General features: G+C 51.7%; 1 protein-coding gene across 1 annotated transcript; it reads left to right on the forward strand.

The window, feature by feature from the left end:
* Positions 1-14,722: 14,722 nt before the first annotated feature.
* Positions 14,723-15,115, forward strand: LMJF_33_1470 (putative RNA-binding protein; the record flags this gene model as incomplete). The annotated part of the gene is made up of 1 exon (XM_001685856.1): positions 14,723-15,115. One exon carries the CDS (start codon positions 14,723-14,725, stop codon positions 15,113-15,115), a length of 393 nt encoding a protein of 130 aa, XP_001685908.1.
* Positions 15,116-15,462: the final 347 nt, after the last annotated feature.

Genomic DNA, 15,462 nt, shown 5'->3' on the forward strand with positions numbered 1-15,462 from the left:
GTGCGCGTGCGACTTCATATTTCACACCAAAAAAAAAACTTCGCTTGAGTTTCTCGTCATTTTGCTGTAACGTCTCATTGAATGAGGACTGCTGTCTGCCCGCCTGTACCACCTTTTTATTGTCCTTCGTTTTCTTCGCTTTCGTAGGTTTGGCCCTGCTTTGTTTGTTCCGTTTCTCTCTGTTGCCCTCCTACTCCTCCGTTCCTATCTCCCGCTCCTTCTCTTTGGTGGACCACCTGTTGTTCTCGGGGTCTCGTCCTCCTCTCTCTCTCTCTTTCTCTCGCTTTTTTTTCACGTCGAAATGGTTACTGTTGTTGTTTTTTTTTTTTGAGCACTTCTCCATTTCGAGTGTGTTTAGGCCTTTATCAGAGAGTGTATCTCGTCTGTCTTGCATGAGTGTGCGTGTACGCGTTTACGCGAATCCCGTTGATGCCGATTGCTTGCCTTCTCGCTCTCTACCCACCACCACCACCACCACCACCTCGCGCGTAACACGAATAAGAAATTGAACGACACCAGAAGGCAAAAAGAAATGCAAGGGTGTGAATACTTGGGCCTGTGTATTACCCGTTGTCCTTGTGTATGTGTGTGTGTGTGTGTGTGTGTGTTTTGTGTACGTGGATGTATTATGTGCTTCTGTGCCTCCACCCCCCCCTCCCCGGGGGTCGGAGAGGCGATAGAGCCGACACCAACGACCTTCTGTCACTCGTATTTTCCTGTCTTTTCCTTTTTTCAAAGGGGAGGGGATGCGTGCAGTTGAACGCGCAGATAGATATGGCCTTCATAGCGAGAAACACAGAAGGGTAGACACACGCACACTCAAGTCAGCCATGTACACGCCTTCTTTTTCTCTCTCTTACCTATCTGCATCTCCCAGTTCTCCTTTTCCGTTTTTCTTAACGCGCGCGCGCTCTCGGCAATGGTCAACCGACTCGTGTATTTTTTTGCTGCTGCTTTTCGTGCTCCTGTTTTCTGCTGTGTGTATATGCTTCCCTTCTCCTGCATCGTTTCTCTCTCTTGCTTTTCATTGTGTTACCATGTTTTCCTCTGCTCCTCCCTCGTCTTTGCCGTGGCCCTCTCTCCACCTGCACGCACGTACACACCGCCACGGCCACCCCTTCAAGTATCGTTGGTCTATCTTGCCCTCCTTTCTCTGTGTGTGCGTGCATACGTGTGCGCTCTTCTTTCGTCCACGTCGATGTCGCCTTTTGTTTTTCCATTTTTTTTTCCGGCTATCCCTGTTGCCTTTGGTTGTTTTATACGTGCGCCTGCGTATTCCATTACGTTTTTTTTGGCTCTGTTTTACATAATCCGTTGTTTTCTTTCTCCCCCTCCCCCTCCCTCCCTCCCTCCCTCCCCCGCTGTAATCTGGTCGTACAGTTTTCTGTGTATGTGTATGTCTGTATGTGTGTGTGTTGGTGCTCTGACAACTCTTGTCTACAAAATACGCATGCTGAGCGCCCTACCTCCTGCTACTCTGTGCTTTTCCCTTTTCCTTCTCACACATTTTTATTGTTTGTTTGTTTGCAGCCGTTGTGCAAGGGTATGTGTGTTTCTTGTGCGAGATGGCCCCCTGTCTCCACGTTCTGCCAACTCCCATCTCTCTATTCTCCATCCTTCAACAGGTGTATGTGTTGTGCAATCACAATTTCTAATGCATGATAACCGCTCTCTGCGCTACCTCAGCCTCTGCCCACCCCTCCCCCACACCTCTCTCTCTTGACATGCACCTTGCCGCCGCTGGGCGAGAGCCGCGGAGGTCGGAGACGTAAGCGTACAAATTCGGAAAAAGCGAATGAGTCGGGATCGTCTTTCCTATTGACTTTGTTTTCCATCTCGATCTCCTGTTCTCTCTTTGACTTGTCCTTTTTCTTTGGTTTGCTTTACTCATTTTCGTTTGCCGTCATCGTCGTGAAGACTTTCATTGTCCACGTTTTGTCTCACTCTTCGTTGCTGTTTCTTTCGTTTTGTTGTCGTTGTTGTTGGTTTGTTTCTGTCCTCTCGATCTTTTTCTCTTCGTTACATTTTTGTGTGTTTTATGACACTTTTATCTGTATTGCCCAACCCTCTCTCCCACTCTCCCGCACACTCTTCTTCCCTATCTATCTTGCCCTTGCAATTTTGCCCGTTGCTCCCGCCCCCCCCCCTTTTTTTTTCGTTTCGGTCTCTTCCTTTCCTGGCCTTGCTCGTCCCTTTTCCCTCCTCCCTCATCTCACTTATTTGTTTGAGCTGACAAATGATTTTAGTCGCGCTGCGCAGCGGCTTCTTGGTGGAGGAAAAGAAGGAGGGTTGACGATATTCGCTCTTTCTCTTCTCAGTTTTGTTTTAGCGCTCTCGCTCTGTGTTTGTGTACGAATTTGCCCATGCCACTCCTTGTCCATGGCATGGTTGTGCCCTGTTTGTATTTCTTTGCCAGTGCGTGCGTGCGTGCGGTGTTCGTTTTTTCCTGAGTGAGCTCGCGCGCGCCGAGTTACGTGTACTCTGAAAGCACACGAATAGAGTGTACCCCACAAACCATCTCTCTGTTCACTCATGTCTAAAACTGCGCCTGCATCTCGTCGTCGCTTTCCCTTTTCTTTTTCCGCCGATCGAGTGCTTCGTCTTCTCTCGACAGGTGCTCCCTCTGTCCGTAAAGTGTGCGGGTCCACCGAAACCCTAAACGCACTACTTTCCCATTTCGTGACCCCGTTCACAGAGAGTGCGCATGTGAGGAGTGTGAGTACGGGTAATGGTATCTGCTTCTTGGCCTGTTTCTGTCCTTGCGCCATCACACTCCCTCCCTCGCACTGCAAACACACACACACACACACGCACACAAATCATGTCTCTTTCACTCGCTCTATCTGTTTTTATTTTCTTTGGTGTGTATTTTCGCCTTCCCTCTTCCTATTTTCACGTTTGCCTCCTCTTTCAATCTTTCTCTCCTCCCCCCTCTTCTCCTGTACGCCACGCTCTCAACCGCACAGGTGCACCCCCACATCTGTTGACTGTGTGGCTCTCCTCTTCTCCTTTTTTCTCTTTCACGGAAGACGGATTCGAACTCGACGAAGGGAAAAGTGAGCCAACGGACGCGACAACCAGCCAAAAACGAAAACGGGGGTGCTCGCTGCTCGTGTGTTTTCGTATGTGTGTCACTTTCTTCTGTGGATGATGGTGCCAATGACTCGCGAGAGAGCAGCATCCCTCGCACTCCCCCTTCCCTCATGCTCTATCCGCACGCGACCTCTTTTCCTCTGCTATTACCTAGCAGCTATTTTTTTGTTGTTCCGCGATATATAATGCGTGTGTGTGTGTGTGTGTGTGTGCTGTGTGTGCCGTTGACGTCGCCTCCCTTTTTGTATGCCGTTTTATTTTTTTTTCTTTTTCGGCTTTGCTTTTTGTTTTCCCCTCCTCCTTCCCACGTCTCCGTCGTTTTTTTTTCCGTTTCTATCCACTCACCCACTCACTCCCACAACTATTCTGGCTCATTCGAGGTGGCGCGTGAAGGCAAAGAGTCGGCCTTCTCGTTTGTCCTCTTCTGTTTGTTTAGCCTTCCTCTCTATGTGTGCCTCTCACTGCTGCACTCCAAGGTGAGCCTCGCCTTCTAGTCACTGGGCGCCCATGCACCTGTACCTGCCGCTTACATCTCCTTTTCACCTCAGCTGACTTCCCCTCCTCCCTCTTAAGCCGATGGTAGCGCTGTCCGCTGGCCAAGTGCTCGGAGCATGGCCCCAAGCAATGCGCACGCGCAATAGAATTGCACCCGTGCTCGCGAGGGAGAGAGAGATGCCGCCCGACAAGCGGACAAAGAGATGATGATGCGAGGGTCATAGAAAGGGGACGAAAGGAGAGCAGCTGCGTACGCGCACAAACGTGGGTGTCTGGATGAAGTACACAACGGGGGGCAACAGCGGCGGCAGAGGAAGAGGGAAAAGCATACCATTTTTTTGTTTTTTCGAAAAAAGACGAAAGTGAGATCGTCTCCTCTCCCGCGGTCACATCTCTGTCGCGTTTTTTTTCTTTCGTTCTTGTTCGTGCTGCTGTTCTTCACATTAGGAGTTTACCTGGATGTGCTGATGCTCTCCTGTTCACGTGCTGGTGCTTCTTTCTTTTGTCGTTCCTTCGGTGTTGTTCTCCATTCCATGCGTGTCTGTTGCTACTTGGAGCTTGTTTCCCTATCGCTTCTCCTCCGCGCACTCGCCAGGAATAGCTGTGCTATCAACACGCGTACGCACGTGCACAAGTACACACAGACACGTCGTCCCCTTTCTGTCTGTTGCTTTGTTTTGTTGTACTTCTTCATGAGCAATGCAGAAATGCCGGGCATAAAGTGGGTGAGATGTGCGTTTTTCTCGTTTCCCCCTTCCTCTGTGTCTTTTTTTCTGAACCTCTCTTGCTTTTTGTTTTTTTGTTGTTGCCGCGTCCCCACCCTCTCCAGCCCGCACACACACATACACCTTTCATGCACGGGGTCATCTTTCTGCAACAAAAACGTGCTTCCCCTTCTCTTTTATTTTTTTTGGTTGTTTTTCGTTCGGCTCCCTCCCGCCTTCTGTACTTTTTGTTTTACATCTTTGTTGTTCTTTCTCCTCAGATGTTTGATCCTGTTTTCCCTGCACCTCACCCCTCCCACCCCCCACTCCGGGTCTTCTCCTCCGCCTTCCTCCTCCTCCTGCCCCCGCCCTCTCGCTCTTCCCCTTTCCCTATCGTCACCGTTTGTACGCCACCCTCTGAGAAAGATAACGTCAATAACAAAACAACAACAGCAGCAGCAGAGTTTCTCCTCCTCCCTCTTCGTTTTACTTTTTGGATTTTCTTGCTGTTTTTGTCTTTGAGACCTTCGTTTTGGAGGGTATTTCTTTTTTTTTTAGAAGGGGAGACCCTGCCGGATTTGGGGGTGTCAAATAATCCCCGTTTGCGTTTTATCTTCCTGCGCCTCTCGTTTTTTTTTTCATCTCTGTCACTTTTATGTCGTGTGCATTGCGTTCACGCACATGTTTGTGTGTGTATGTGTGTGTGTGTGTGTGTGTGTGTGTGTGTATGGTTATGTGTAGCACTGTGCAAGTGTTCTTTGTTGTTGTTCGTCTTTATTTTTTTTTTTGGTTCGGCGAGTTGGGAGGGCACGCGTATCGCTCGTATTTGTGAAGCGTATGCTTCCATTTCTCTGCTCGCACACGCACACACACATACACATGTACACCGGATCAACTCTTCGAGTCTCCCCGTGTGCTCCACGCGTGTACTTTTTTTCCTGTGGCTTTGTATGCTTGTTTTTTCCTGTTCTGTCTTTCGTCTCTCCCTCTTCCCCTCTTCTCTTACGTCCCAGTAGCGAATATATGCATGCTCTAAGCAGCAAGACAACATATTCAAGCGACCAAGAAAGAGGGTCAACCGGCAGAGAGACACGTACAAGAGAGGGAAAAGATGGTGCAGCTCCTCTTTTTCTTTGTTTCCGGTGCTGAGCTTGTTTTTTTTCATGGTTTTTGTGTCGTTCTCTCTCACACAACGGACTCTGTTTCGCTTCTTGTTTGTGCAAGACCTTACACATGTTCATGTGTTGTTGTTTCCTGCTTGCCTCTCCACCTTTTCGTTGCTCACCCCCCACCACCTACCCACCCACCCTCGTCCATCTCTTCCGCGTACCAGCATGTGCGCCGAGCTAGTCCGCGCGCGTGGGTGTGTCGCTCTGTCTGTACTTCGGTTTATTTGTGTTCGGCTCTCTTCCTCTCTCACCCCCTCCACCCGGGAAGAGAAATGGCCGGCGCAACACGCGCGCTCCCATGACGCATTCACGTCTTCTTCACCTTGTCCTCCGCGTTAAGACCATTCAAAATGAAGAGAGGGAGAGGGAGAGGAAGAGGTCGATGTGGAGAGCGGGGCACGCGCGCGACAGAGACTGCTGCAGCCCTGCTTCCTTCTTTGAACTCGAAAGTGCGTGCTGGACCTCTTCGCGCGCGTGCCGCTCATCTGCTTCTGAGTATGTGTATGTGTGCGTGCCTCCCCCTTACCTGCTGTTATTCTGTTTCCATAATGATGAGCGGTCGAGAAGCGACTCTGCAGGCTGACGGGCTGTGTGTGTACGTGTGACGTTGTCGCGTTTTCTTCCTTCTACAGTCGTACCCTGCTCCTCCACGCTCCTCCCCTCTCCTCTCTCTCCCCCCTCCGCCCGCCCTGAACCCCTCTTGGCCTGGGCTGGCGATGCATGTCAGGCATTCAGCATTACCTCCGTGTTTTTCTATGCCTCAATCCCCCCGCACCATATGTTGTGTTAGCATTCTGCTCTGAGCAGTGAATGAGCAAGAACTTAAGGCTCCCCGTTCTCTTCCGTGTGCTTTTCTCTTTGCTGGAGCCTGCATGTATGGGTGTGCCTGTAGTCTTCTACCTCTTTCCCTCCTCCACACGCAAGTACGCAGGCGTCTGTGAGCAACGCTGTCGCCTACTTGTGCGCGTCCGTGCGTGTGTATATGGATGGGTGAGTGGGTGGGTGGGCTCATGCCTGCCGCCTGCCTGCGTTTTCGTCGGCCGTTTCGGGAGATGCGTATGAACACAGCTCTCTCTCCGCTCCTGTGGCGCTCTTTCCTTTTACCGTGTTCAAATGAAAGAGTGATGCGAGAGCTAGAAGGCTGTGCGTTGCGAACCAGCGGAATGGCAAGAAAGAAATGTCCATTGAAACTGCTGAAACTGCAACGATGGGTGTGCGCGCGCTGCCACTGTCTTTGTGCGGTTGCTTATTTCTTCCTTTTCTCTCGTTCTCATAGCCTGGTTTGGCTCAATATCACACCACCTCTCCTCTGTTTTTTTTCATGAGTTTCATGTAGGTACGCTGTTTCTATTGCAGCAATCGACAGTGTTGTGTGTATGTGCGTTGCCTGCGTCTTTCCAGTTTTGCCGTGTGCGTTTAGTGACGGGAAGACAGGATTATACAGGACTCGAACTGCGCCGTGTCGGCTTCCTTTTTTCTTTTTTGTCGCATGTACGTTTACGTTTACGAGATAAACTGTCAGGAGAGGGGACGTGGGAGAGCGGTCTGTCTCATCGCTACAAGGCATGTAGAAGGCGAAACAAAAAAATGTTTTGCTCGCAGTGAAAAGTCGTTCTTCTGCGTATGTAGAGGTTGTCGTGTTGTCTTCCCTGCCCTCGTCCCTCTTCCCATGCCACTCCCTCCCTCACTATTGTTTCAGATGTCTCGACTACACACCCACCCCGCCTCCTCTACCTTTCGGACTCCACGCAAGCATTTCGATGTGTTTTTCTTCTTTTCGGTTTGTTTTGCTTTCTCTGCACATCTGTCTTTGTCACCATGTTGTTCACCACAATGACAGGAGCGCGCGCACACACACACACGCATACACACGCTCCCCTCCTTCCCCGCTCCTCGTGTGTGCCACATCTCCCGTGTCGGGAACGGCCACTTGAGTGCCAAGCAAAAAGTGAAGTTGACGGGGAGGGGCATGTGTGTCTGTGTGTGGGTGTGGGTGGACAAGGGAGGGATGCACCAACTTAGCTGGCTTTTGTTTTGTCGTTGCTTCCCTCCTCTCCTCTTCCTTCGCACTCCTCTCTTTTCTACGTTCCATCAAAAGGCTGCACGTTTTTTTTTGTTGTTTTCGCTCCCCCTCCTCTCTCTTCATCCTCTGTCTCCTTCTCTTGCTTCCATTGTTGTGGAGCTGTTTGGGAGCGCTTGACTCGCCCTCTCGCTCCCGCTCTCGTCCTCTCCCTCTCCTGCTTTTTCGTGTGACTTTTCAATCGAGATGCGGCAGTTCGCCGTCTACATCCTGCCCACCCTCACTCTTGCTCGCCAGCTCCACCTCTCCGGAACCCTTCCCCTTCTTTCTCTCTCGTCTGTATCTGATTTCCGCGTCCTTCTACTTGTGCTCTACTGGATCGCTTTCTTTGTTCCAGCGCGGTGCTCCTTCCGCTGCCACTACCAGCTTTCTCTCGTGTTGTTCTCTTCGTTTTCTGCCCCTCTCCATTCTCTTTCTCCCATACCTACACGCGCACACACCTCTGCCCTGCCCTAGTCCTTACTTCTTTCTCAAACTATCCTTCATCGGCTTCTAGCGTGTCGCACCGAAGGGCAGGAGACGCAGGAAAAAGCTAGTGGACGATCATAAAGAGAGTGGAAACCAAAACGAAGAGGTGTGGAGGAGATCACAAAGAAAAGCAATACAGCTTCAAGCACACGCTTCCCACAACAAACCAAAATTTCACCAGATCGATTGATGACAGCGTGTGTGCGTATGAGAGAGAGGAAAAGAAGCGTCAGTCTCTGTGTGTGTCTGATTGCCCGGACTAGTAGCCATAGCTCAAGAAAGGCTCTCGCTACGTGGCTCAAGGTGTGGATGTGTGTATGTGTGGATAGGTGTTTCGATCAGTGAAACAAACACGAGCAAGTCGAAAAAAAAAAGCCTATCGCACCCCCGAGCTCAGTCACGCACCTGGATCGCCACCTTTCGCTCTCTCAGCGCTCACCACCACCACGACCACGACGACCACCACCGCTGTGCATGTATGCTTGACCTTTTTCCTTCAGCCCCATTTGCTCGCCAGCACCTTTCTCGGCAGGAATGTTTGTCTTTGTTTACTTTTGAGGCCTCCTCGAATGCTCTTAACCGATCGATGTATTACTTTTTTGTTGTCGCTCGCTCGCTCTCCCTCCTCCTCCCCCCCCCTCATCTACAGTCCTTCGCCGTTCTTCGTTGTTTGTGTGTGTGTGTATGTGTGTTCTTTTTTCCGTGCCTTTCTCTCCGTGATTTTTTTGGGAGACGTGAAGGGCCCCTGTGTTAGCGAGGCATGAGTCAGAGAAAAAACGAAGGGGCAGACAGCTAAGCTGCTCTACATGAAGGCACATGGGGTTGCGTGTTGGAGAAATATGTCTGCTTCTCCGCAAGCATTCGCTTTCCTGAAACCCGTACATTTTTTTCTTGTGCTCTCTTACGCACGCACCATTCCCATTCTTATGAGTGTGTGACCGGCGTCCCTGGGTTTTCCTCTCTCTCTCTCTCTCACACACACACACACGACTGTTCCTCCAAACAGTCCTCTTCTGCTTTTCTTTTGTTTCTTCTTTGCGCCTGCCCGCTCTCATTCTATGTGAGTGTGTGTTAGCGTGCGTGCGCATGTGCGGAAACTTCTCTTGCGCTCCCCCCTCCCCTCACTATGTTTGACCTTCGTTTTTGTCGCTCACCACGTCTGCTGTTGCCTCCCCTCCCCTCTGTTCATTGGTCTTACCCTTCTGCGACACTTGTTTTGCGTTGCGTTCACGTGTGTGTGTGTGTGCGCGCGCGCGCACCTCTCGGTGTCTACGTCCTCTACTTCTGATCTTTGTTTTTTTTTCTTTTCTTGGTTCTTTCCCGTCGTTCCCCTCCCCCCCCCACCCACCCACCCACCCACTTCCACTGTTCGGCTCTCCTCCTCTTCTTTTTTTTTTTGCTGTATTGTACTTTTCCATGTCTGTCCTGCCAATCTCATTTTTCCTCGCTTTCTCGCGCTCTGGTTTCATGTAATGCAAACTCTCGCGCGAACGCGTGTATGTATTTGTGTGTGTGTGTGTGTGTGTGTGTGTGTGTGTGTGTGTGCGTATGTGTGTGTGTTGTTGGTGCGCTCACGTGTTTGTTTGCTCTTCAGCAGCTGCGTTCTGCTTGCCCTCGCAGCATGCCGTACACATTATTAAACTTTAAAAACTCGGAAAACGAACAAAAAAGAAAACTTCACAAAGTGCAGACAAATCTGAAGAAAACGGGAAATGTGTGTGTGTGTGTGTGTTTTCTTTCCGTGGCGTCGTCGCGGCGATAATTTTCTGAGAGCGTGTCCTCCAAGGGCACTGCCTCTTGACTCTCTATGGTTGCACCTGAGCATACTGCTGTCCGTGAACCGAGCCATAACATGCAATCTATTCATGCGTGCGGGAGCGCGTCTTCACGCGTGTATGTGCGCAGGAGCAACTGTATCTATTGCAGCGTTCTTTTCGCCCCTTCAACCCTTCCCTTTCCCCTCCCCAGCCGCTCTTTTTCTTGCGCACCGAAACGTGATCATGGCATGTTTTCTGTTTGTTGTTGTTGCGTGAGCACTGGATTTTACCGCCATCACTCCCACCCCGGCATCCTTCATACTCTCATGCCACTGTATCACAGCCGATGCGCGCATTGCTCTCGTCGATGTGCCTCTCAAAGTGGAGTCGCATTTCCCACCTTTTTCACCGGCACCACGACCCTTTCACGCACCCGTGTGCGGTCCCTCCTTTCAAGGACGAACTCTCTGTCTTCCCCTCCGCCAACTCCACCGCTCACCCTTACAAGGTACTCCTGGCCAAGCTCCGATTCGGCTGCATGCCCCTTCTAGGATCTCTATGGCACATACGCCGTCGCAGACGGCACATCCTTACACATTAACAGGGAGCGCGCGCGCGGTGGCATTCCTTTATTCTCCCTTGTGGCTTCTCTTCTGCCTTTTTCTTTTTGCCTCGCCCGCCTCCCCGCTGCTTCTCTGACCACAGTTAGTGGATAACACCAAAATGAAAGAGTACGATGTGCATCCGTGGCAGCGACACGTGCCTACGTACTCCTTTCTTTGTTTTTTGGGGGGGAGAGGGGATCTCGCCAGCGCACCACCACCCCTTCTATCCCTCCTTTCTCGCTTGCGGCACACAATCCGGGTCCTACTATGCCTTTCAGCTCCCACTTGCCCAGCGTTTGCCGTTCCGCACTCCCCTCCCCCTCGTTACCTCTCCAGGAGAGCAGTGGAAACGAGAGGTGCACACGCTCACGAAAAGGAAAAAAAGAGCACAGAGACACCCACGCGTAGTGTGAGTGGCATCGTGCAGAATAGACGAAGAAGAGAGGAAGGAAGCGAGGGAAAAGAGGGCGAACCATCTTGCTTCTCCACCACTCCTCTGAAGACCACCTCGAGGGGAACTCGGCACGGTTACTCTCCCAACTCACACACAGAAAGAGCAGCCCATGAACTTTGAGGCGCCCTGCCCTCATCTTTTCTCCACCACCACCACCACCACCACCCCTCCCCTTCTCTTTACATTGCCCTGTTTCGTTGTTGTTGCTATTTTTTTCCACTGATACCTCCTTTGCCCTCTTGCTTGAGGTAAACTCCATCTCACAGCTGCTGAGGAAAGCGAGAGAGAAGAGAGGCCGAACACACGAGAAAAACAAGACGGCGCTGCTACACCTGAAGCCGCTCCGCGCTGCTCTTTCCTTGCGCCTCTTCCGGGACGATGCGCAGCAGCGACACTGACACACATGGAAACGTGCTTAACAAGCATTTGCATTAGCATCTATATATGGAGCGGCTCAAAGTCAGACTGGCAGCTCGAGCAGCAGGCGCTAAAAAATATATATAATAATAAACTCCTATTCACGAGCGAATATGTATCGATGGCAATCTCTCTCTCTGTTTTCTGCTCTTACATCAGGGCGGCGGGCTGTGACGTTCTCGCGCAGGGAAAAGGTAAAGGAAGGAGGGAGTTGCTAGAATTCGAGAAAAGAGGGCAAGTGGAAGCAGGCGGGCTAACAAAAAAACGCGACCAGAAGCGACTGCCAACGCTGCTGACGACCGCAGCACTCCACCACCGCTTGCGCCCTTCTTTTACGAGCGTTTTGCAGCCGTGTTTGCTTCTGTGTGTCTTCATCTGTGCATTTTCTTGTTTTTTGCGACTGTTTTGTTCATCGACCGCTATATTATCTCTCTCTATCCTCCATGAACCCTCGCGATCCTCGTACGGTTGCTTGAGCGACTCCGTATTTGTGTGTGTGTGTGTGTGTGTCTGTGTGTGTACGTGAGTAGTCTTTTTTTTCTGCTCAAGGAAGCGGCGCAGCTTGGGATAGATTTTTCACTCGAATCGCTCCCTGCTGTGCTCCTTCCGCTTGCTTCTGTAGTGGCGCATAGGCTGCTGTTGGTGAATTGCAGGCCCACGCTCACGCCGTAGCACGTTCACATACCTTCCCCCCTCACACACACACAACAAACCCCCCCCTTGCTGGACTTATTACACCCGCTCCTGCGAGCAGGTGTGGGGGGAGGGAGGGGGGTTGATGGTCTTTCTGCGTCTCTTTTCTTCTCTGCACACACCCGATAAGCCAAAGTACGGATGGCAAGAAATGAACGAAGAATAAAATGCTAAAGAGCAACCAGAGAATTTGGGCGCAGCATACCCGCTGCGTAGATCCGTGCAGCAGTGAACGTGTTGCGTCTTGCTCCACAGACCCGGCTAGCCGGCCATGGACTGCCTATAGCCTCACGCCACCCCCTTGCCAAGAACTTCCACGCACTTACCCCACTCGAGGTGTCTGTGCTCATGACTATCCGCCTTGCTTTCAGAGTATCTACGCTTGCTGCGAAGAAACAACGTGACACGTGTGAGCATTTGGAGAACACGCTTCTCACACGCAATACGGAACTGCCACTAGTCCCCTCTCTGCTCGACACATGAACTCTCTTTTCACGTTCCGCCTCCGTCCTTTCCTCCTTCTGCCTTCTGGTTCGCTGGTATCGACAATCGGCGTACCGTCTTCGTTTTTTCGGCCACCCTCATCCCAACGGTTGCTCCCACTCTTTCTTCACTGTGGGCCTGCTGCTTGATTCAAAATCCCCACCGTCGGGGAATCAGCTCTTCCCGCCTTATCCGTTTTCGCAAACTGCCTTTTCTACCCCTGCCTGAGGGAGAACTCACTCCACATCACTGTCTCCCTGTGTTTCTGTGTTCTGTACCCATCACTCAGTTGTGTGCTCGGTGCGCCTCTTTCGGTTTTACGATCGGCCATCTCTTTCCCTCTCCCATTCGGGCTCATTTCCCTCGGCCCTCCCTTTTCGTGGTCGTGCGCCTCTCCACCTGAGTGCTGCCCTTGTCGTCGTGTGTGTGTGTGTGCGCGCACGCGTGCGTGCGTTCTGTTATTGTACAGGCGTGGTGAGCGCTGATCAGTTCCTTCTCTTCCAGATCTTCCTCTTTCCCTCCTTTCTCTTTTTCTGAAATTGTCTTTTTGGTCTAATACGCCGTGTTTCTGTGGCCTGACTGCCCGCCCTCCGCCCCTCTCGTTCTCTCTGCCCCCAGCCCTTTCTCCTCTCTCCTGATTATTTCCCTCGACAACCGTGTGAGTTCGCGCGTGTGAGCGAGTCTGTTCATCGAAAAACTGTCACCAGTATTGCTCTTCCTGCTCTTGCTCTCTCTTCCTTTTTCTTTTTTGTTGTCTCTCTCGAAGTCGCTAATAGCCTGGTCGCCCATACAACTCCAGCTGCAGCACTTCCCTCTTTTTGGAAGGGTTGCTTGACAAATCGCGCCCTTCTCGATACTTCGGCACCGCAGCACCTCTCTACCTCCGTGTCATCTTCAGGTGTCTTTGCGTGTGTTGTTGTTGTCTCCTTCTTGCTTCACCTGCATACGACAGTCAAAAAAAAAAGGCATATCTTTTCGCTTCTGCCCCCCCCTCCCTCCTCTCACTTTTTCTTTATATTCCAGCCGGTCTAGTTTTCCGTTTCTCCCCACTTACTCTCCTGGTTTGACTGCGGCCTCTGCTTCTCTCTTTCTGTGCTGTGTGTGTGTGTGTGTGTGTGTGTGTGTGGGCGCGTGGTTACATATTCACTTCGGGTATTGATCAGAGCGTGTCTGCGTGCATGTGTGTTCGGTTGTGTTTCCTAGAGCCCCTCCTTCATCATCTATCTCGGAAGCAAGAACCGAAAAAAAAAAAAGCGGGAGCGGCAGTGCGCCTTACTTTTCCTTTGCTTTTTCTTGCCTGTTCTGATTCGGTCTGTTACTGTGGTGGTGGTTTGGTTTGGTCTTTGCAGGTGTGCTCTATCAGCTCCACGTTGTGCTAGCAACACCACGCATATCAACTTCGCGTTTGTGAGCTCGTCTGCGTCGGATAAAGAGGTTTCGCCTGTTTCTCTCTTGCTGCTCTCACTCATTCTTTATTTCGCTGCCCTCCCCCCCCTGCTCGCTACTTGTCTGTTCCTCTCTGGTCGATCATAGCCATCCCGTGTTCTCTCTTTGCCGTGCTCCTCCTGCGGCTCTCATCTTCCGGCGTGTGTGTGTGTGTGTGCGTGTGTACCTGTGTTTATGTTTTTCGTTTTTTTGTTTGTTTCTGCTTCGGCTCGGCTCACTCTCCTCTCTTCTCAGTACTCGCATCTCCTCCGTAACAGCTGGCGTACCTTTGTGTTCGTAGTTTTTTTTTTCGTATCTACGTGCTTGGCTAGTAAGACCGCGCTCCGGGCACTCGCACGCGGATTCCCTTTTCTGTTCGTTTGTTTGCGCGCCATCTTCTCTCGCCAGCTCTCCCTAGCTCCCTTCCCCTGCTCGTGACGTCCTCGACGTCGTTTCTCTTTGCCTTAGTTTTCAGCCATCCCCGCCTCGTTCCCGCTTGTACCCTCCTGCCCACACGCAGCTAGGCACCATACGGGTGCGAACTTCCTGTTTTAAGGACCACAGACTCGCGTGCATACCTGCACCTCACCATCCACCGCCATCCACACAGGCGTACTCCTCCCCCCTCCCCCCTCCCTCCCTCCTTCACTTGCGGTCTCGTTTGTAGCGATTCATTGAGCACCTTTACTTTATTTTTATTTGCTTTCTCGTGTTCTCTTTTGTGGGCCTTTCTCCCTTGCGTGCTCGTGCATCGTCCCCGCGCCGTTCCCTTGTGCTTGCGCCCCGTCTTTAGACCTCCACACACTCGAACAAGAGCCAAAGCCGCTTCTCATACCCCTTCCTCTCCTCTCTCTCCTTATCCTTGCTCGTTTACTCCCCATGACAGTCAACAACAGCAACAACAACAACAACGGCGAGAGGCTGGGCAGTGGCACGGCTCGCCTGTTCGTTGGTCAGCTGAACTTTGACGCCACCGAGCATGATCTCCGCCAGATCTTCTCCTTTTATGGCCACGTCATTCACACAAACGTGCTGCGCGATGCGGACGGCAAGAGCACCGGCAGCGGCTTCGTCACGTTTCGCGTCACAGACGAGGCGGACTTCGCCATCATGTCCATGCACGATCGCTACAACATGGGCCGGGAGAAGCCGCTGCAGGTGTCCTACTGCCGCCGCAGCGAGCGTATCTCGCCGTTTGGGTACGAACATGCAATGAAACTGCGGGAGAAGAACACCACCAACCCTCCACCGCCCCAGCCGACGTCATCGTGAGCACAGAACACGTGCGAACAAAATGATACGAAACCGAAAGAATAGCGACGAAGGCGAAAGGACAGGTGAGCGGCTGCGGCTGAAAAAAGGAGGAAGGCAGATAGCATGCCCAAGCACTCGCTACGCTCGCAAAGCTGCCAAGGCAAGGATGGAGAATCTCGCGCCCGTGCAAGCGCTTCCAGCAGATGTGACGTCTTGCCGTGTGCCTTTCTATGCGCACCTCCAGGTCGGCTGCTGAACGGAAACGCGTCTAGAGAGGGCGGGTCCCGAGTACTCTGTATCCTTCACGCCTCCACGAGAACATGTGCGGGGGCCACGCGCACGCACAAACACACATATTCAGATTG

Source organism: Leishmania major, chromosome 33, assembly GCF_000002725.2.
Source record: "Leishmania major strain Friedlin complete genome, chromosome 33".
Lineage (NCBI taxonomy): Eukaryota > Euglenozoa > Kinetoplastea > Trypanosomatida > Trypanosomatidae > Leishmania > Leishmania major.